Source organism: Sphaeramia orbicularis, chromosome 8 (assembly GCF_902148855.1).
Source record: "Sphaeramia orbicularis chromosome 8, fSphaOr1.1, whole genome shotgun sequence".
In the NCBI taxonomy this organism is placed as follows: Eukaryota; Metazoa; Chordata; class Actinopteri; order Kurtiformes; family Apogonidae; genus Sphaeramia; species Sphaeramia orbicularis.
The window spans coordinates 8,691,487-8,711,946 of record NC_043964.1 but is presented as its reverse complement, the minus strand read 5'-3'; the positions used below and the strand labels follow the sequence as shown (position 1 = coordinate 8,711,946).

Here is a 20,460-nt window from a genome sequence, read left to right as displayed (position 1 = left end):
TGTGGCCTGCAGCTTTCTGGTAAGAAAAATCCTGGCTATGCTTCAAAATCTCATAAATATTTGACTTTTTTTTTTTTTTTTTTTTTCATCTTTGCAAGCATGCTTTTTTGTCTTATCTGAACTGTGCAGCCGGACAACATGAGTGATGCCGAGATGGAAATCTACGGAGTGGCTGCCCCGTACCTCCGCAAATCGGAGCGGGAGAGAATTGCAGCACAAAACATGCCATTTGATGCCAAGACTGCTGTGTTTGTGCCGGATGCGAAGCATGAGTACATCAAGGGGAAAATCAAAAGCCTGGACGGCTCAAAAGTTTCAGTCGAGACAGAGGATAGAAAGGTGGGTGTATTTTGTAGAAGGTTCAATCCTCATTGAGAAAATGTGTGAGCATTACATTGTCCATTCAATTCACTGGACCTGTGAATTTGGATTTCAGATGGTTACTGTGCATGTGGATGACACGCGCCCTATGAACCCTCCCAAATTTGATAAGATTGAAGACATGGCTTTGCTGACGCATCTCCATGAGCCAGCTGTGCTTTTCAACCTCAAGGACCGTTATGCCGCCTGGATGATTTACGTGAGGAACAGATGTAACGTGACTGCTGAGTCATAAGCAAATCAGCAGTGTTGAAATGTAATACAGGGTTTATACTTTGGCACTAACAGAAAAGGCACCATATTGGCCAAGACAGATTTTTTCCATGAAAGCTAGTGTTGATTCAGTACATTTGTTTCTTATTTATTTGAGTTATTCTCTATATATACTGATAATATAGTCAAAAAACTAGTATTTAGCCTTAGTCGTATTTAACTTTTTGACGTGATTACAACACACTTTGACCGTGGTATTGTTTCTATAAGCTTTTACAATGTCACAACATTTATTTCAGTCACTTTTTAAGCACATGATGTTGAACCTCGTCCTGACCAACTGAAACAATCCCAGATCATGACACTACCCTGACAGGCTTGTACCGTAGGCACTAGGCATGATGGGTAATCACTCTGGAACAGGGTCAGTCTGGACTCATCAGACCACATGTAATGCAGTAACTCAGTGGTTCCCATTAATTCAGCTCAAGACCCAGAATATAAATACTGTATCTCACATGGCACAAAATTGCACCATGTATTACATCTTGCACCTTGTGTTTGTTTTGTTGCAACTTTTACATCATGTTCACCTTGTTATATTGTCTACGTCAGAATGCTTTTTCAAGGCTTTTTCTGGTCAACATTTATTAAAAATTGAAAGAAAATTCATTCACATATGATATTATTATGCATTTTAATATGATTAAGTGAAACCAAGTAAAAAGAAGTGGAAAAGGCTGTAATAAGCAATTATTCCAATGTAATGTCACATATTACATGGGATTACTTTTAGGTTTCTAGTTTATTTTATGTGACAATGCAGATGTTTCCTCAGGCTTGACATCATTTCAAAGTTGAAATTTTCATTTCTGATAAACAAGCTTTATATTACATTTTAGAAAGAACATGTAACTGAATCTAAAGTATAGACATGTACTTTGTCCAACAACATGTTCCCTCACTATTCTGTGACATGGTAGACTGAATGGTGATGCAAGTTAAAACCTCAGATCTAAACAACAGTCTAAACAAAGACTTGGCACCATGTTAAACAAATCCAGCAGCCTTTCTTACCTTTGTTATTTTAAAATCTGCCAGAAGAAAACATCCCTACACAGTGGAAGGAAGTAAAACTACAGAATGAATGTTATTTTCCCAGATGAGGCCTATTTAGACAGAGATGTGGTGAAAATGGCTTGTGAATGTGCCAGTCTTTGTCAGACTATATAAGAGCATATGATCTGGAATTTTATCAACCATAAATAATTGATTCAGATGTAAATGCACTATTTGTATTATGGTCAGTAACTATAATGAAATGACTTTTTTTTTTTCAACTGTAACAGATGACAATTACATTTATTTCGTAGTTTTATTATGTAACATCTTTACATGTAGTTAGTTACACCACAACCCTGGTAATCAGTGTAGCATTAGATTCACCTCTCTTGTTTACTTTGTGTGTGATTCATAGACCTACTCTGGGCTTTTCTGTGTCACTGTGAACCCATACAAATGGCTTCCTGTTTACAACCCGGAGGTGGTCGCTGGTTACCGGGGGAAGAAACGGCAGGAGGCCCCCCCACACATCTTCTCCATCTCTGACAATGCATACCAGTACATGCTCACAGGTAAACTATCTTAATATTAAAGGTTTACACTTTGTGTATAATAATGTATTTTTAACATATAACAGTAATTTAATCTCAAAATAACAGGAACATTCACATCTTTAAGTGTTAATGTGTAAGATTTAGGCTGCAATGTTTTTAGAGTAGCCCCAAATGCACTTCCTCTTCTTCGTTTTTCCTTTTATAGAGGGTGACATCTAGCATCATGGTGATTTATCATCACCTACTATTTCAGTTGTAATGTGCATCTCACCATGAGATGCCACTAAATCTCATATAATGGTCCTTTTAAGACTTTACACCAAATACTTGTGTCAGTACTTTACCTTCGGGATTAATTGTATTTTCAGAATGTCAGTTTTTACACTGTAAAAATTTTTTTTATCAGATATATATAAAAACAGAATTAATTGAATTTTTGTTTCATTTGAATTCATTCCAAAATACTACACTGAATATAAATCCATGAGAGGATTATTGTGAAAAATACAATCAGAGGCCCTTTTCTTTTTTTGTGACAGTAACCACTAATCATTTTTGATTCAACAGACCGAGAGAACCAGTCCATCCTGATCACGTAAGTCCAACTTTAACCTGGTGTTTGTGAAAGTTACTCTGTTTTTTTTTTTTACCTTGTGTATCATGAGTTTTACATTGTGCTCCTGCCAGTGGAGAATCTGGTGCTGGAAAGACTGTCAACACCAAGCGGGTCATCCAATACTTTGCAACAATTGCATCAATTGGAGACTCGAGCAAGAAAGAGCAACAAGCAGGAAAAATGCAGGTTTAGTCTGTTTACTGTGGGTTAAGACAATGAAATATGCGGATAAAACTGAGGTCATATAAGGATACCAACTGCTCTGCTAACTTTTCTTTCTTAAAATCCTCATAGGGAACTCTGGAGGATCAAATCATCCAGGCCAACCCGCTTCTGGAAGCATTTGGCAATGCCAAAACTGTGAGGAACGACAACTCCTCTAGATTTGTGAGTTCACATTTTATTTTTACCGTAGCAGAAAGTAAACAAGTTTAACAGCAGTGAATCAAGGCTCATGTTTTTCATACCAGTGTTTTTGTTTGTCACTTTTTTAGGGAAAGTTTATCCGCATCCACTTTGGAACAAAGGGGAAGTTGGCATCGGCTGATATTGAAACATGTATGTTTGGTTTTTCTTTCAGTGATTCACTGATACTACATCTCTGTTCTACATTTGTCAGTGTTTTGTCTCTGTTTCTCTTTGTGTTTAGACCTTCTGGAAAAATCCAGGGTGACGTTTCAGCTGCCAGCGGAGAGGAGCTATCACATCTTCTATCAGATCTTGTCAAACAAAAAGCCTGATCTAATCGGTAAATAACTGACCTCAGAATATCAGATTTGTGCACAAGCTGCACAGGCTCAGGCAGTTTGTCTGCTTTATTTTAGAGATGCTGCTGATAACCACCAACCCATACGACTACCCATTCATCAGCCAGGGGGAAATCACTGTGCTGAGCATCGATGATACAGAGGAGCTGATGGCCACAGATGTGAGGATATATTGTAGATTAACAAATGTTAAAAATAAATTACTATTATTAAGTAACTGTGGATTAATTGAGTTATCACTGTTGCTCCAATCAACTCTGTGTGCAAAGGTTGCTTCACAGGTGCTGTGTCTTTTTAGTAAGATATAATCAAACTATAATGTAAAGTGTAAAGTAAAATGACTCGTTTATATGGCTCTATATCAAGATACAGTAAATGTAAACAAAACCTTTGTAAATAATGATAAAGCAGTTTGGATATACTCACATATCAGAATGAATCTACATCTGTGTCTGCCTAGAGCGCAATCGACATTCTGGGTTTTAACACGGATGAAAAGGTGGGCATCTACAAGCTGACTGGAGCTGTGATGCATTATGGGAACATGAAGTTCAAGCAGAAGCAGCGGGAGGAGCAGGCGGAGCCCGACGGCACTGAGGGTGAGATGTCCGAACAGTGATGGAAAGGAATAAAATGCATTTTTGAGAGACAGTACCTGCTGAGTTTGTTACATAGAAGCAATAACAACATGTGGAGTCAGTGTTTCCTTTAGTATTTAGTGTTTGATTCTTTCTGCACTTTAAACTTCCACTCCACTACATCTCTGAGGAAAACACAGCATTTTATTTTCCACTACATTTATTTTACAGCTTTACTTTTGAAATGAAGGTTTGACACAATGATTAGATGACATTTAAAATACACTCCTACTAAAATGAAAACAAAAAAGTCCAAACACTGTAAACAAAAAGTGGTTCTCACCAGCCAAGTCTAGCTCATTACAGACCACAGTTCACAGTTGGAAGAATGATCTACAAAAACAAACTTGTTCCTCTGTGGGATATTGTGCAAACCATTATTTCAGGTTGTCCCTGGTTAAATCTAACTCAATATTAGCTGGAACACAATAAATTAGATATATTTTTGTGCATTACTAATGGATAAAATATGCATGAGATTTTTTACAGTGTAGCATGCAGCTCTAATACTGCTTCTGCATTCATATTCTGTTGATGTCATATAGATTTTTAATATCAGTCAGAGGAATCAAACTAGGATATGCACAATATGAATACTATGTGAAGACTTGTCTCTTGTTTGATATGTATCTGACAGTGGCAGACAAAGTCGCTTACCTCATGGGCCTAAACTCCGCTGACTTGCTCAAAGCACTGTGTTACCCTCGAGTGAAGGTCGGGAATGAGTACGTCACCAAAGGTCAGACTCCACAGCAGGTAAAATAATCCTCTATGTCTAACAACGTTTGTCCGCTACACTGGATTTGGACAAAACTCAAAGAAAAGGATGTTTAATTTCCAGGTGAACAATGCTATGGGTGCACTGTCAAAGGCCGTGTACGAGAAGCTGTTCCTGTGGATGGTCACCAGGATCAACCAGCAGCTTGACACCAAACTGCCCAGACAGCATTTCATTGGCGTTCTGGACATCGCAGGGTTTGAGATCTTTGAGGTGAGCAGGATTGTTTGTTTTCCACAGATGATTTTTGTCCGTATTCACCCAACTAATGACATTATTCAATTCAGATGAACAGTCTGGAACAGCTGTGCATCAACTTCACAAATGAGAAGCTGCAACAGTTTTTCAACCACCACATGTTCGTCCTGGAACAAGAAGAATACAAGAAGGAAGGGATCGCCTGGGAGTTCATTGACTTTGGCATGGACTTAGCAGCCTGCATCGAGCTCATAGAAAAGGTGCAGAAACTTTTTCATATAACACATTTCATATCAACCATGTGTGACCTTTTCTCATTAATGTCTGAATTTTTTCTTGCAAATTTTAAGTTTTTTTGTTGTAGAAAATGTATGACTTTGGAGCACATCTAAATATTTTTCTCATAAACTTGTGACTTTAATTTCAAAGAATATTTTCAAGAGATTTTTCTCCACATAAATTCAGTCATTTACTCATGAGTTTTGTCTCAAACATTGGACTTAAGAATCTCAGAGAATATACTTGAAAATTTATGAGAATATTATTTTTTTTAAATAAATTTCTAACTATAATGTCAGATAATATTTGCCAATTTCTGATTTTATATTCTCTTAATTTTTTCTCCTGAATTTGTGAATTTTCCTCATTAACTTGGCTTCGTAGTTGACTTGACAATCTAGGTGTAATCATCACATTCTACACATTGAAGTTTATGTACATTTGCAGTTTTAATCTTAATAAAATGCATCTTATGATTTGTTGTGCATGGAATGTACCAATGAAAACACAAGGGAATGTCTTTTTTGTTATGATGTGTTATGTGTGTCAGTGCTAAAATAATGAGTTTTGTAGGGAGTAGAAAGTGCAGATATTTGTGTTTAAATGTAGGGTCAAGTGAGGTACATATCAATTAAACCTGTTAATAACAATTAGACATCTGACCTCTGCAGCCGATGGGAATTTTCTCCATTCTTGAAGAGGAGTGCATGTTTCCAAAGGCGACAGACAGCTCCTTCAAGAACAAACTGTATGACCAACACCTGGGAAAGAACAGCATCTTTCAGAAGCCAAAGCCCTCCAAAGGAAAGGTCGAGGCCCACTTCTCTTTAATGCACTACGCCGGCACTGTGGACTACAACATCAGTGGGTGGCTGGAGAAGAACAAAGACCCTCTGAATGATACGGTGGTCCAGCTCTACCAGAAGGCCTCCCTGAAGCTGCTCTCTCATCTCTTTGCCACGTACGCGTCTGCTGAGGGTCAGTTCAGTTTTAATGCCACACAGATGACAGGAATACTACAAATACAATATGTACTCTGATCTGTTACACACATTCTTAAATATGTCATGGTGTATTTCTTCTGTTTCTGTAACTGCTGCAGATGGAAGCAAGAAGAGCGCCAAGAAAAAAGGATCTTCTTTTCAGACAGTTTCTGCACTTTTCAGAGTAAGAACCAGTTGATAAAATAATATCTGGAGGGAATTCATTAAAGGGCTTCTTAGTGCTGGAGTTGTAATTGTCTTTAATGGTACAGATTCATGTGTGTTAGTGAACACAGCCAGTTGTGAAGGAAGGATTCAGAGCTTATACGAAAGTAACAATTGGAAAACCACAAAGTAAAATACTGTGTTACAAGTAAAAGTCCACCTTAATATGGTAACATCTAAAAGAAAGGTCAGTCTAAAATAAAATGTAACTTAACAGACTTACAGTAGACATAAGGGGCTTTATAAGCTTTTATTTTTTGGAATGTTGAGATTGGTAAATCTCATTGTCTCCTATTCTACACTTCAGATGTTAGTTCTACAGCTGTTTTAGTGTCTGTTTTAATTAGAGTAATGTCTAAAAGTATTCAATTGCAAGTCTGATTTGTTTCTGTATGTTATTTGCCTCTAGTGATGTTCACCACCTGTCGCTGCTGGCTTTGTGTGTATGTGTTTGTGTGTGTGTGTGTGTGTGGGGGGGGGGGGGGGCTGCATATCGCAATCCTGAGTTAAGCTATGTCTATATACCAGTGCCACTCCCTAAAATGCAGCTTATAGAATTTTTTGTTCTTAAGACTGTTGCCTCTAAAGTAAGACATACTAAAGCTAAGTAAACTTTGTCAGTGTAGGGAATTTGCATTGGACACAATTGCTATTTAGAATTTGAAAAGTTTACCATATCAGAAAAATCAAGTGCTTGTGCTTAGTTTGTACACTGCTTGTGCTACATGAAACTTAAGAGAAAAGTGTTTGATGGAGGCTGGAAGTATTAAAAGCTTCAGGCAATGTGATTCACACTCAAGTGACATGATTCTGAGGATGTCAGAGGTCTTAGGATTTTTGTTGCTTCTTTCATGATGGCTTTGTCATGCAGGCTCTTATTTTTCAATCTTATCACATAGCATAACCAGTCTGTTTCCTGCAGGAAAATCTCAACAAACTGATGGCCAACCTCAGGTCCACACATCCTCACTTTGTGAGATGCATCATCCCAAATGAGACCAAAACCCCAGGTAAATCCAAGGGAAACAATGGAGGGTATCTGCCGATGTCACTTACCCACCAGAAAATGCCCAGTGTGGGCTGAGTGGTATAACTCAAAAACTGGTAATAAACCAGTTGAACAAGCCAGTAATGTGGATTATCTGACTGGTTTATGTGCTAATTTTTAAGGAAAAAACGTGGTTGTAATATTTGCCCCCCCTGCATTTTACTACCACTGTTTTCACTCAGTACCTTAATTGTGATTGTGGTTACTCTTGTTTTTACATTTCATTCCTATGTACAAACCAATAGATATGGATACTTGATGATGATATACATGATGGCTTGACTTGACAGTAAATGACATTTGTATGAAGCTTAAAAGCTAATATGTGAAAGTAAACTCAGGTACGTAAAAGACAAAGCAGGCATGTTTTCAGGTTGTGGAAATTCCAACTTTATGGATGTAACCTCTGCCACATTTGACCATCTAACAAAAAGTATCTCTGGGATGTTTTCAGTTGTGTTCACCTAACAGGAAGTATATTTTCCATGCAGGCTCCATGGATCACCGTCTGGTGCTGCACCAGCTGCGCTGTAACGGCGTCCTGGAAGGCATCAGGATCTGCAGGAAGGGCTTCCCCAGCAGGATTCTTTATGGAGACTTCAAACAGAGGTAAAACATTAGTATCTGTACCTGTGTAACAAAAACTGACTGAATCTCACTGAACCTGTGTGTCATGACAACAGATACAGGATCCTGAATGCCAGCGCCATCCCTGAGGGGCAGTTCATTGACAGCAAAAAGGCTTCAGAGAAGCTGCTGGGCTCCATAGATGTGGACCATTCCCAGTACAGATTTGGATACACTAAGGTAGCTGTCAAGACATATCAAGATTAGACTTTGCAGCTCTTTTTGTGGTTTTATTAGATTTCTCTTTTATAATAGATGTAACTTTTAGAATAGATGTAACTTATTACAGAGTGATCCTTTTGATAAAGGCCAGAGACTCTCATTAATCAGATGCTAAATTACCTAAAGATTAGTATTCGATTATGAGAGTCAGTGGAGCATCTGAAATCAAATCAGATTAATTTTTCTTCATGCAGAGTGAAGATGTATGCAGTTTGGGCACAGTTATGGACAAGAGGAGCAGAAAATGTCTTTTAATAAGAAATGATATAAATCCAATCCATTTTGCTGCTGACATATACTGTAGGTGTTTTTCAAAGCTGGACTTCTGGGTCTTCTGGAGGAGATGAGAGATGAGCGTCTGGCGGTGCTGATGACTCGCATCCAGGCTGTGGCCAGAGGTTACGTCACACGACTGAGACTCAAGGAGATGACGAAGAAAAGGTTAGTGACGGGGGAACATTTGTTTAGTTCTGAACAATGTGTTTAGGGCTAAAATAAGAAAGATATATGATGATCTGTGGTCACGATTACAATGAGAAACACATTGTTATTCTGCTTTTCTACTGCACAGGGACGCTATCTTCATCATCCAGTATAACATCCGTTCATTCATGAATGTGAAGAACTGGCCTTGGATGAGACTGTACTTTAAGATAAAGCCTCTGCTCCGAAGTGCAGAGGCGGAGAAAGAGATTCAGTCCATGAAGGAGGAGTTTGCACGACTCAAAGAAGAGTTTGCAAAGTCAGAGGCCAGGAGGAAGGAGCTGGAGGAGAAAATGGTCATGTTGGTTCAGGAGAAAAACGACCTTTATCTGCAAATCCAGGCGGTTTGTAAACACTCAGTATTCTGTTTGTATTGATTTGTTTCTATCGGATAAAGACATCAGGAGACGAGACCTTTCTTTTCCGCAATTCAGAAAAGTACATAATCAATAAGGTCTGATAGGAGCAAACTTCATTGATCTTGCAAGTATAGTAGACAAAGAAATTGAACAAAATAGAGGATACATAGTAAGTGGAGAGCAGATGGGGACAATAAACAAAACCGTTATTCTATTATATTAATACTATACAAACATAAAAAAAATCCTTCCCACTAGTGTTGTACAGAAAACACAACATACATACAAACAAAGCTAAATGGGATTTATATCTTTGCAATCTGTAAAAAGATTTATAAATTGCCCAACTAGATAAATCTAAGGATAAGACAAAAAGAATTTACAATGTTTTTTAGTCATATTACATTTCACAAAGTTAATAAAACAATAAAAATAACAAAAAATAAGTATATTTTTATGGCTAAAATACACCTTGTACAATCTGTTACTGCTTTAAAATGGAGTATAATGAGCATGCTGTAAAAATGTTTGACTTATTTGTTTCACAACTTTGCTGAACATGATCCTGATAAATCTAACTGATCGAGGACAGTAGTCAAAGATCTGTTATTTCTGTACAACAGGCTGTTATGAGGGATAAGCTCGTACTTTTGGGATATTAATCATTATTTGTTAAAATTATCTCTTCAATAAGCAGCTGTGAACTAATAAGAGCTAATCTAAATCTGACTGGTCGTTGTAATGATATAAACCTCTCCAGGCTGATCAAAACCTCTGCATCAGCCTGTTGGCATTTGTTTTACATTACTGACCAGGTTAATGAATGTTATTCCTTAATAATCTTAAATAATCATCCCTTTGTGGAGCCCATTCTTTAGGAGAGGGAGAACCTGTGCGATGCTGAAGAAAGGTGTGAAGGCTTAATAAAGAGCAAAATTCACCTGGAGGCTAAAGTCAAAGAATTCTCTGAGAGGATGGAGGAAGAGGAGGAGATCAACGCTGAGATCACTGCAAAGAAGAGGAAGCTGGAGGATGAATGTTCAGAGCTCAAAAAGGACATCGATGACCTGGAACTCACCATCGCCAAAGTAGAGAAGGAGAAATATGCCACAGAAAATAAGGTATCTGATCATTTTACCATGTCGTAAACATGTGTGGATCATTACCAGAAGTTCACAGTTTATTTACATTAAAGTACAGATGTATACTGTGGTAAAAGTAGAAGCACTGTTTTCATCTTGTTATTCTTGTGTGTGATATTCTCTGATGGATTTACAGAAGGATGGTCTTTTCTGTGTCACTGTTCTATGCATTTAGGTTAAAACCAGGTTTGATGTTGTGAAAGGATACAGTAATGCAACATAGAAAGATTGGATAATTCCTTTTACTTGCATTAAAACTAAAGGAACAAGCCTGTTGAAAACATATGGAGTAGAAATTACAGATATTTGTACTAAAATGTAAGGAGTAAAAATACAAAAAAAACCCAAACCTATACTGAAGTACAGTATTGAAGTATTTGCATTTTGTTTCAAACATGTTAACCTTTATCCAAGAATATTAAAAGTAAATCTGCCTTTTAGGTGAAGAATTTGGTAGAGGAATTAACCACTCTTGAAGAAAACCTCCTGAAGTCCTCAAAGGAGATCAGAGCTCTGCAGGAGGTGCATCAGCAGACTCTAGATGACCTGCAGGCTGAAGAAGATAAGGTCAACTCTCTGATGAAGCTCAAGATAAAGCTGGAGCAGCAGGTTGATGATGTAAGTAATTAATTAAGATTTTATGTTTGAGAAGTTTCTAGCATTGCCCAATGAACAATAATTATTTTACTTTTACTATAACTGTATTACATGTAAGGGCTTTACATAGTGAAAACACCTTTGATAATTAATCTAAACAGAGTTACTGACATTCAAGTTAAACCTCCAAATGTTGCACCTGGTTTTAAGGTATGAAAGTGCAAACATGAACCTCTGTATAATGCACAATCATTTGTCTCTTCCCACTGTTGATTTCTTGCTGTTTATGCTTGTTGTGATGATGAAATTGAGTTGCAAGTGAAGCTGTTACTGTTAATCATACCCTCTTTAGGCATCTGAAATTTATGCTGTTTAATATTAAAAGCAGTAACTTGCAGACATATTTACCCAGTGCAATGCAGTAATTACTTGAATCATTTCTAGTAAACAGTTGAAAGATGAGGTTGAGGACAGGTGAAGAAGAAACAACACAGGAAAAAAACATATATGATTCTCTCACATAATTATTGTCGTTGAAGTACAATAATTTTAACCCCCCACTACAATACACTAACATGCTGCTGAAGTCCCATAGATTCAGTGCATATTCATCTGCATTGTTTCCTGTGGATTAGTGCTTGACATACATGTTTTGTAGTTGGAGTGTTCACTGGAGCAGGAGAAGAAGATTCGCGCAGACTTTGAGAGATCCAGAAGAAAACTGGAAGGAGATCTGAAGCTGTGCCAGGAAACCATTATGGATCTGGAGAACGAGAGACAGCAAAATGAAGAAAGACTGAAGAAGTGAGTCTTTAGTTTATTGTGAAATTAAAAATGTAGCTTGTATTTAGTCTCAGCTGTTTATTAGATAGAAACAAGAATTACGATTCATTTTTGACAATAAAAATGATTGCATTTTCTTATGAAATGTCAAGTCCAGTTACAGGGATTCTCTTTTAAATTGATTTATTATCCCTAATTTTAACACACATCTGTATAATAAAACATAAGCAGTGCTAAATATACAGTAAATATGTTTTGGAAGAGATGGTTTCAGTTTGTTAAGGAATAATTTGTGAAACTGGAGCTGTAGTCGAAATAGACAGATGGATCACTTTGGCCAATCAATTAACACTAATAGGAAGTTTAATAAGCTATCTGTATGTGCAGAATTGGTCTCCCCTTGGGTCTCTCAACTGGACATTTCAGTTATGTGATATTCCATATAAACCAGGTAATTGCTTTCAGTTTGCTGTTTGGCAAGTCTGGTTTATTTATTTAGATATGTACCACTTGTTACTGACTTAGATTGTTGGTTCAACAGTTAATCTAGGCTGTTATATCTGCAAATTGTCCCAAACTGTCATTATCATACTGCCTTGTAAAAATCTGCTATGAGTTAACCTCTAGTTCACAGTTATAAAAAATCTTCTCCAGAAAACAAAAGCAGGATTATTCCACAACTCGCACATTCATCCAATAATTACTTTTTAGTGACATAAAGTATGCAAGGTTTTCATGTTTTGATTAAGAACAAAAAGTCCACTTAGATGCAAGTACACACACTGTTTAGACTTCTGAATTACTGATATCTTATGTAATATGGACAAAAATATAAGGATGACTTAAGTTATAGTGTAAGAAAAAGTTATCTGTGTTTTTAGTGATTCAATCAATGTAAATATAAATAAAGAAAAATTAAATGACCTCTTTTCAGGAAGGATTTTGAAATCAGCAACTTGCAAAGCAAAGTTGATGATGAACAAGCCATCAGCACTCAGCTCCAGAAGAAGATCAAAGAGCTGCAAGTACGTCACTGATGCACAATATTTTATTCAGTATGTCCAGCACATACTTTTACTAGTTTATACAATTAAACCATAGGCTCGTATTGAAGAGCTGGAGGAGGAGATCGAGGCTGAACGCTCAGCTCGAGCCAAAGTGGAGAAGCAGAGGTGTGATCTGTTGCGGGAGCTGGAGGAGATCAGCGAGCGTCTGGAGGAGGCCGGAGGAGCCACCGCTGCCCAGGCCGAGCTCAACAAGAAGCGAGAGGCTGAGTTTCAGAGACTACGTCGTGATCTGGAAGAGTCCACGTTACAGCACGAAGCCATCACTGCTACCCTGCGTAAGAAACAAGCCGACAGCGTCGCAGAACTCAGCGATCAGATCGACAACCTCCAAAGAGTCAAACAGAAACTGGAGAAAGAGAAGAGTGAGCTGAAAATGGAGATCGATGACATGGCAAGCAACATGGAGAGTGTCCTGAAAAGCAAGGTATTAGACTGTTAATAGAACCTGGAGGAACCTGACTCATTTATACAGATCTGACTCTTAACACTGATTCTCTGTGTTTCAGGCTAATCTGGAGAAACTGTGCAGGAGCCTTGAGGATCAAATGAATGAATATAAGACCAAAGCAGATGAAGCCCAAAGATCTCTGAGTGATTATACAACACTCAGTGCTCGTCTGCAAACAGAAAGTGGTATGTCTGTGATCATTATATAAGATAAAAAAAACATACAAAAACACATTTATTGGTTAATTTGTGTCCTTTTTGTCCTTAACAGGTGATCTTTCACGACAGCTGGAAGAAAAGGAAACCACTCTTTCCCAGTTAAACAGAGTGAAATCTGTTGGGAGTCAGCAAATTGAAGAGTTAAAGAGGCTGTTGGATGAGGAAATTAAGGTATGAAACACACAAAGTAAACTCTAATGTTACCATGAAATATTCACGATTCAACAATGAAACAAAGCCGCTGGATATGTCCTATTATTCATGATTTAATTTACATGGGCTGGCAGCCATACTCGACAGAATTAATTGAATAACTTGTCATTCTTCGGGAATGAGAATGGAGCAATCACTGTCAGAAAAAATCTGAATCAAAATTTTAAGTGTTTCATTTCTAGTGTCAAACGTATCTAGATACTTTGTTCTTCAAATTGTTATGTACTTGTATTGATGAATTGATCATTTGCACACATTGTAATCCATATAAAATCAATAACACATACAAAGAGGGATACTTTATCTTAACATTATGTGTTGATCAGTTTTCTTTAAAGGTTTCGGTGGGAGGCTGAAGATTTTCACATTTTCATTTAAGTGGTGGCATTCTTGAGTTTGGTAATGGCTCCTTTTTCAGGCTAGAAACGCCCTAGCACATGGTCTGCAGTCGTCCCGTCATGACTGTGAGCTGTTACGAGAGCAGTACGAGGAGGAACAGGAAGCTAAAGCTGAGCTGCAGCGCTGCCTGTCCAAAGCCAACAGCGAGGTGGCTCAGTGGAGAACCAAATATGAGACAGATGCCATCCAACGCACGGAGGAGCTCGAGGAGGCCAAGTACAAACTGTTCCACCATAATGTCAAGGAATAATTCATTTATTGTTATTTACTAGACCAAAGAACTAAAAGTAGTATAGTGAAGTGCACTAATATATTTCCTGTTTCTTTTCATATTTAGGCGTCATCCATATTTTGAATGCAAATATACTTTCCTTTGCTTTTAAATTTGTCCAGAAAATATGTCTCCTTACTATCAGTGTTGCAATACGGGTACCAGTAACTCAGTCACATACACATGAATTACAAAATGAGAAAGGTTTTATATAAAACATAAGCCTGAACCAGTCAGATGATAGCAAACATCAGCTGCCCTCAAAATAAGTGTGAGGTTGTTATTATTGTTTTATCACAAGTCATAGCATCATCATATTGCTGGAAAATGTTATTGCACATTGCAGGTTGAACTCATACCGTGCAGGCCTGATCTAGATCTAATGAAGTTGTGCACTAGTTTTCCACCATCAGACAATGACTAGAAAGACAGTTTGTCTAACAGATAATCAGTTTAACCTTCTTTCACACAGTCTGTGTTTGCTTTGAAGGAAAAGGCTGGCCCAGCGGCTGCAGGAATCTGAGGAGATGACAGAGGCAGCAAATGTCAAATGTGCATCACTGGAGAAGACGAAACAGAGGCTGCAGGCCGAGGTGGAGGACCTGATGGTGGAGCTGGAGCGATCGAACGCAGCCAGTGCCACCTTAGACAAGAAGCAGAGGAACTTCGACAAGGTATTTCTCTCTCTGGGACTTATACACAGTCTCATTTGTATCTTCTCATGACTTTACCGATTCCACTGTTTCATCATCCTGTAGGTTCTGGCTGAATGGAAACAGAAATATGAGGAAGGTCAATCAGATCTGGAAGTGTCCCAGAGAGAGTCTAGATTGTTGAGTACAGAACTTTTCAAGCTGAAAAATTCTTATGAAGAGGCTCTAGATCATCTGGACACCATGAAAAGAGAGAATAAAAACCTCCAGCGTAAGGGAGAAATGATTGTTTTGATCCTAAAATAAAACATGTGAATTTGAGTTTTACCAGCAAAGACTCTTTCTTTATATTTTCAGAGGAGATTTCAGACATCACTGAGCAAGTTGGGCAGTCTGCGAAAACTATTCATGAGCTGGAGAAAGCTGCAAAGCAGGCCGAACAGGAAAAGAGAGACACTCAGGCAGCTCTCGAGGAAGTTGAGGTTTGTTTTCTAACTCCACATCAGAAAAAGTAGAATTTTAAAAAGCTGACAAACAATTCCATATGTTGTTTTCATAATGTCTGCATCATGGATGTCAAACATGTGGCTCACAGGATGAATTTGTAAAGTGCAAAAATCACACTGAAGATAAAGTGAAAAAATAACAAGAAAAAATTAAGTGCAGTTTTAACAATATTCTGCCTGTTACTAAATGTTTTGTGCCTTTGTAGATCTGATCCATAATGCACATTTGTAAATGATAAGTTGAGGCATAACATTGTTAAAATTGCTCTTATTTTTCTTAAGAAATTCCATTTTTTTTCAGGTTATTCATATTTTTTTTTGTTGGGATAGTTTATAAATGTCATTATTTATAGGTTACTGAGCCATTATTTTACGGGTCTGACCCACTTGAGATCAAATTGGGCCAAATGTGGCCCCTGAAGAAGGATGAGTTTGACATCTCTGGTCAACATGAAAAACAGATCAAAGAAAGTTTAGAAATAACTTCTCTATGTTTTTATGTGTATTTCCATCATTTTAATCATAATGTCCACTTCATTTCTGTCCTCGTAGTCTTCTCTAGAACATGAGGAGGCTAAAATCCTTCACCTCCAACTGGAGCTGAACCAGATCAAGTCAGAGGTGGACAGAAAGGTGGCGGAGAAAGACGAAGAAATTGACCAGCTGAAGAGGAACCACCAGAGGACTGTGGACACCCTGCAGAGCACGCTGGACGCCGAGACACGCAGCAGGAACGACGCAGTCCGGATGAAGAAGAAGATGGAGAGCGACATGAATGAGATGGAGATACAGCTGGGTCACGCCAACCGCCAGGCAGCCGAGGCAACTAAACTAATGAGAAACCTGCAATGTCAGCTGAAGGTCCGTGTGCTTTTAAATCTAAATCTCATCGTGACTGGTCATTATGTTCACATACAGTGATGTGCAGAAACATTGCCTTTTTTCACAGGACACACAGGTCCATCTGGATGAAGTCATACACACACAGGAGGATGTAAAAGAGCAGCTGGCGATCGCTGAACGCCGCAACAGCCTGATGATGGCTGAGAATGAGGAGGTGAGGGCAGCACTGGAGCAATCCGAGAGAAGTCGCAAACTGGCAGAGCAGGAACTGATTGATGTCAGCGAGAGGATCCAACTGCTACACTCTCAGGTGAGGAGACGATGACTGCTTTTACACAAAGAAATTGTTGATTATTGGCTTCTGTGTTCACCATTTTCATGACTGTAAGTGCTATGTCATAATTTAAAATCACAATTTGACAGGATTCTTGAAAAATTATCAAGCTCTGCAGCAAAACTCAAGTTAAAATATCAAGAAGTAAAACAGCAAGTGCCTTTTGTGCATTTTGCTTTTTCGAAGTTTTCCACTAGTGCTAGTCTTCCAAATGTAACCTCCACCTTTATTTCTCCAGAAGTCAGCATTGCAAAGTTTGCTTATATCTTAAAACCTATTTATCCTGCGTTCAGGTGCTATGGGAATTATGGCAAATACTACATGCGAACTTGAAAATCGTACATGAATGCCCTGTCACATTGTGAAAATTTTGATACACATACTACTGAGATGAAAATAACCTCTGACCTTTTCAGCATGGCGGAGAACGATGAGGGATTCATCGCGAATGATAAACAATATTTTTATTCGCATTCTGCTGCTGTTAGCTGATGATTTTGCACATTACACACAATTTGCCAAAAAAAATTACAAAAAACAAATGTGGTAGCAGATGAATTAATATATCCAAAGCTGTTTCACCCAAGTAGCAGGTCACAAAATAAAAAATCTAGTGTCAACCATTTTTTATTTCACTCATAATTTTCAAAGTGGAAAAGATCATCTTCCCAATAGCAAATGAATGCAGTGTTAGAAGCAAATCTGTGATAAATATCAAAAGTAGAACTGTTCCTCATTCTGACCAGTAATGAAGGCTTTTCTTGTAGCAGAAAATCTCCACTCCAGTAGGAAAAGCTGTTGTCTTGTTGGTTTGCGTCCAATACATGGAGGTGACTGTAAACAAACAACAGGCCTGTTGTGAACTGCAAGAAAATCACAGTTGAATGCATTCATGTCCAAAGAACCTAAATGGAATATTCTGTTTACATGAACCATATATCCAGAATAGCATCTGTAAACACAGATGGTGCATGAAAAAGAATGTGTAGAGGAAAGGAGGATTGCCACATGGTAAAACCAGGATATGATTAAAAGCCATGTTGTCTACTCTCCTCTCTGAGCAGAATGGAAGTCTCCTCAACAGTAAAAAGAAGATGGAGTCTGATTTAGCTCACCTGCAGTCGGAGGTGGAGGACACAGTGCAGGAGGCGAGAAACGCAGATGAGAAGGCGAAAAAGGCCATCATGGATGTAAGTCTGTCACGATAAAATCAGTGTAGAGTCATTGAAATGAGGGATGGCTGGACTCTGAGCTTGTATGTGCAGATTAAATTTCATCACTCGATTTGACATTTGCATCCAGGCTGCAATGATGGCAGAGGAGCTGAAGAAGGAGCAGGACACTAGCGCTCACCTGGAGAGGATGAAGAAGAACATGGAGGCCACAGTAAAAGACCTGCAGCAGCGCCTGGATGAAGCCGAGCAGTTGGCACTGAAAGGAGGCAAGAAGGAGCTTCAGAAGCTGGAGGCTAGGGTAAGAACAACAACAAGACTACATCATTATGTCTAAAAATACACAGAACAGTCATTTATAGTAAACATGTTCTAAAGGTACGTGACCTGGAAAACGAGTTGGAGGCAGAACAGAAACGCAGTGGCGAGGCCATGAAAGGGGTTCGGAAATATGAAAGGAAAATTAAGGAGCTCACTTATCAGGTCAGTGGCATATCCACTTATGTAACAGTGAATTTAACAAACTGTGACTTAAAATATGCAAAATACTGTGAGAGTAAGAGTGTTATATAATAAAAGCAATAATATTTTAGGGAGAGGAGGAAAAGAAAAATGTGACCAGGCTCCAGGATTTGGTCAACAACCTGCAACTGAAAGTGAAGGCATATAAGAGACAATGTGAAGAGTCGGTGAGTAAAGATGAGTCCGATGACTGATTTGTGTGACGATCCTTGTAGCGAGTTGTTGTGACTCAGTGACATCAGGTTGTTGGAGTCACAGGTTTAGGCAGTGGCCTATGAAAGTAACCTCTGTAGCTGGAATGTTGTTATGAATCAAATATTACAGGATTTTTCTTCATATCACACAGCAAAATACCCTTTACTACAAAACATGTATAGAAATAAGCATAGGCTTTTGCAAAGATTGTCAGTTTTTGTATTTCAACAAATTGACAATTAATGAAAAAATAGATGTTATTGGCAAATCTCTTACTAAACGCAGGACTAGGGAGTTAAACAGTGTTAACTCATCCCAGTTATTGTATGTAAAGTCTGTGGTCTCAGAGTGACGGGATAAAGCATGAAACAGAACAAATTTTTTCTTTACTGCTACATTTCCATTCCGAGACATAGTAAAGAGAAGGCTGATGTTACATAGAAAGTGAAGGAATAGCTGCATTCATTTGTCATATTTTAAGGAGCCACCACTGCATTAACAATCACTTGATCACTTCCGGTACTTCACCTATATGAGTAAACTGTGGCATGAGTCATCCTATAAATTCTCCCTTCCCGTACTGTTTTCTGTCACACTCAGGAAGAACAAACCAGCATCCATTTGGCTAAATTTCGGAAGGTGCAACATGAGCTGGAGGAAGCTGAGGAGCGAGCTGATATCGCAGAATCCCAGCTGAATAAATTGCGGGCCAAGAGTCGGGATATTGTTGGCAAAGGGGATTAAAAATCTGCGAAACAAAGATACCACCAACATGTTGGGTTTTGACAAAGCAACAGCGACTTGTCAGCATTTATGTTAGGATATTATATGATGATGATAAAGAATCAGACAGAAAATATCAACAAATATCATTGACTGACCCAAGTGACGCATTCTGTTATGTTCCTAATATCTTATTGTTTGCAAAGGTAAAGTTTATGGATGCGTAATAATGACTTTTATCATAATGTAGTAATTCATCCTAAGACAAAAAGCAAACTATGTGTTATTATTGTAAAATTTAGTAAATATGTCTAACCTTTTATCTTGCATCATCATTAGGACAGAGCTTTAGTGTCCTTCCACAAAGGTGTTGAGTGTTTTATAAAACACTTTAAAAGCAACACCTGCTAACATCTTACCATCTACTATGAAGGAGGGTTAACAAGTAAATTCTGGTTCAACTCTGGGTTCTCAGTATCATGAGAGTGGTTTAGTTCTTACAGGGGTGAATCTATATGTAACTTGATCTGCAAACATAACCTGCTCTGGGCCACGATATGTTCCTAATAGTCAATCAGAATATCTAAAAGCACCATCTACTCCCTCATGAAGCTGCTTATATTAACACATTATGACCAAAAGCATCTACTGATCTAAAATGTTTACTAACTACTGAACCACTAATTCTGTCAATACATGTAAATAATTCAGATAAAATGCAGTTTCTCATGTTTTTACAGTCATCAGATATGACCCATTTGGACGTTCAGAGGCTCAGAAACACCATCATCTCCATTAACATTGATTCACAAGTAAAACCCATGGAGTTTGACAAATAACAGTGGTTTTAGACGCTTGTTTTTATGTGCAGTTAATGATATTTCGCTGAAAAGTCATGTTTTTTTCTGTTTTGATATAATAATCTTTGAATTTGCTTTGAG

The 20,460-nt window shown here is 38.1% G+C and overlaps 1 protein-coding gene across 9 annotated transcripts; it reads left to right on the top strand.

The window, feature by feature from the left end:
- The first annotated feature begins 138 nt into the window (after positions 1 to 138).
- LOC115424697 (myosin-1-like) lies at positions 139 to 20,217 on the top strand. 9 transcript variants are annotated; one of them, XM_030142093.1, is made up of 38 exons: positions 139 to 339; positions 437 to 580; positions 2,072 to 2,228; positions 2,778 to 2,805; positions 2,898 to 3,012; positions 3,121 to 3,213; positions 3,321 to 3,384; positions 3,476 to 3,574; positions 3,651 to 3,754; positions 4,054 to 4,192; positions 4,869 to 4,987; positions 5,073 to 5,222; positions 5,297 to 5,467; positions 6,158 to 6,462; positions 6,584 to 6,653; positions 7,617 to 7,704; positions 8,234 to 8,351; positions 8,426 to 8,549; positions 8,896 to 9,032; positions 9,163 to 9,418; positions 10,312 to 10,554; positions 11,017 to 11,193; positions 11,831 to 11,976; positions 12,890 to 12,980; positions 13,057 to 13,446; positions 13,529 to 13,655; positions 13,741 to 13,859; positions 14,320 to 14,516; positions 15,062 to 15,245; positions 15,330 to 15,495; positions 15,582 to 15,706; positions 16,283 to 16,591; positions 16,680 to 16,883; positions 17,972 to 18,097; positions 18,210 to 18,380; positions 18,458 to 18,562; positions 18,673 to 18,768; positions 19,397 to 20,217. In XM_030142093.1, the coding sequence occupies exons 1-38, from the start codon at positions 139 to 141 to the stop codon at positions 19,538 to 19,540; spliced, it is 5,802 nt and encodes a 1,933-aa protein (XP_029997953.1). In that variant the 3' UTR covers positions 19,541 to 20,217. The 9 variants fall into 9 exon arrangements, with proteins under 9 accessions (XP_029997953.1, XP_029997948.1, XP_029997946.1 ...); XM_030142088.1 differs by having other exon boundaries at positions 6,572 to 6,653; XM_030142086.1 differs by having other exon boundaries at positions 6,566 to 6,653.
- The last annotated feature ends 243 nt before the right edge of the window (positions 20,218 to 20,460 follow it).

Bases quoted from the DNA above. Each gene is read 5' to 3' on its own strand.
- LOC115424697 (XM_030142086.1), top strand. From the start codon at position 139: ATGAGTGATGCCGAGATGGAAATCTACGGAGTGGCTGCCCCGTACCTC. The intron at 3,013-3,120 runs GTTTAGTCTGTT...AAATCCTCATAG, and splicing joins AACAAGCAGGAAAAATGCAG to GGAACTCTGGAGGATCAAAT. The intron at 7,705-8,233 runs GTAAATCCAAGG...TTTTCCATGCAG, and splicing joins AAATGAGACCAAAACCCCAG to GCTCCATGGATCACCGTCTG.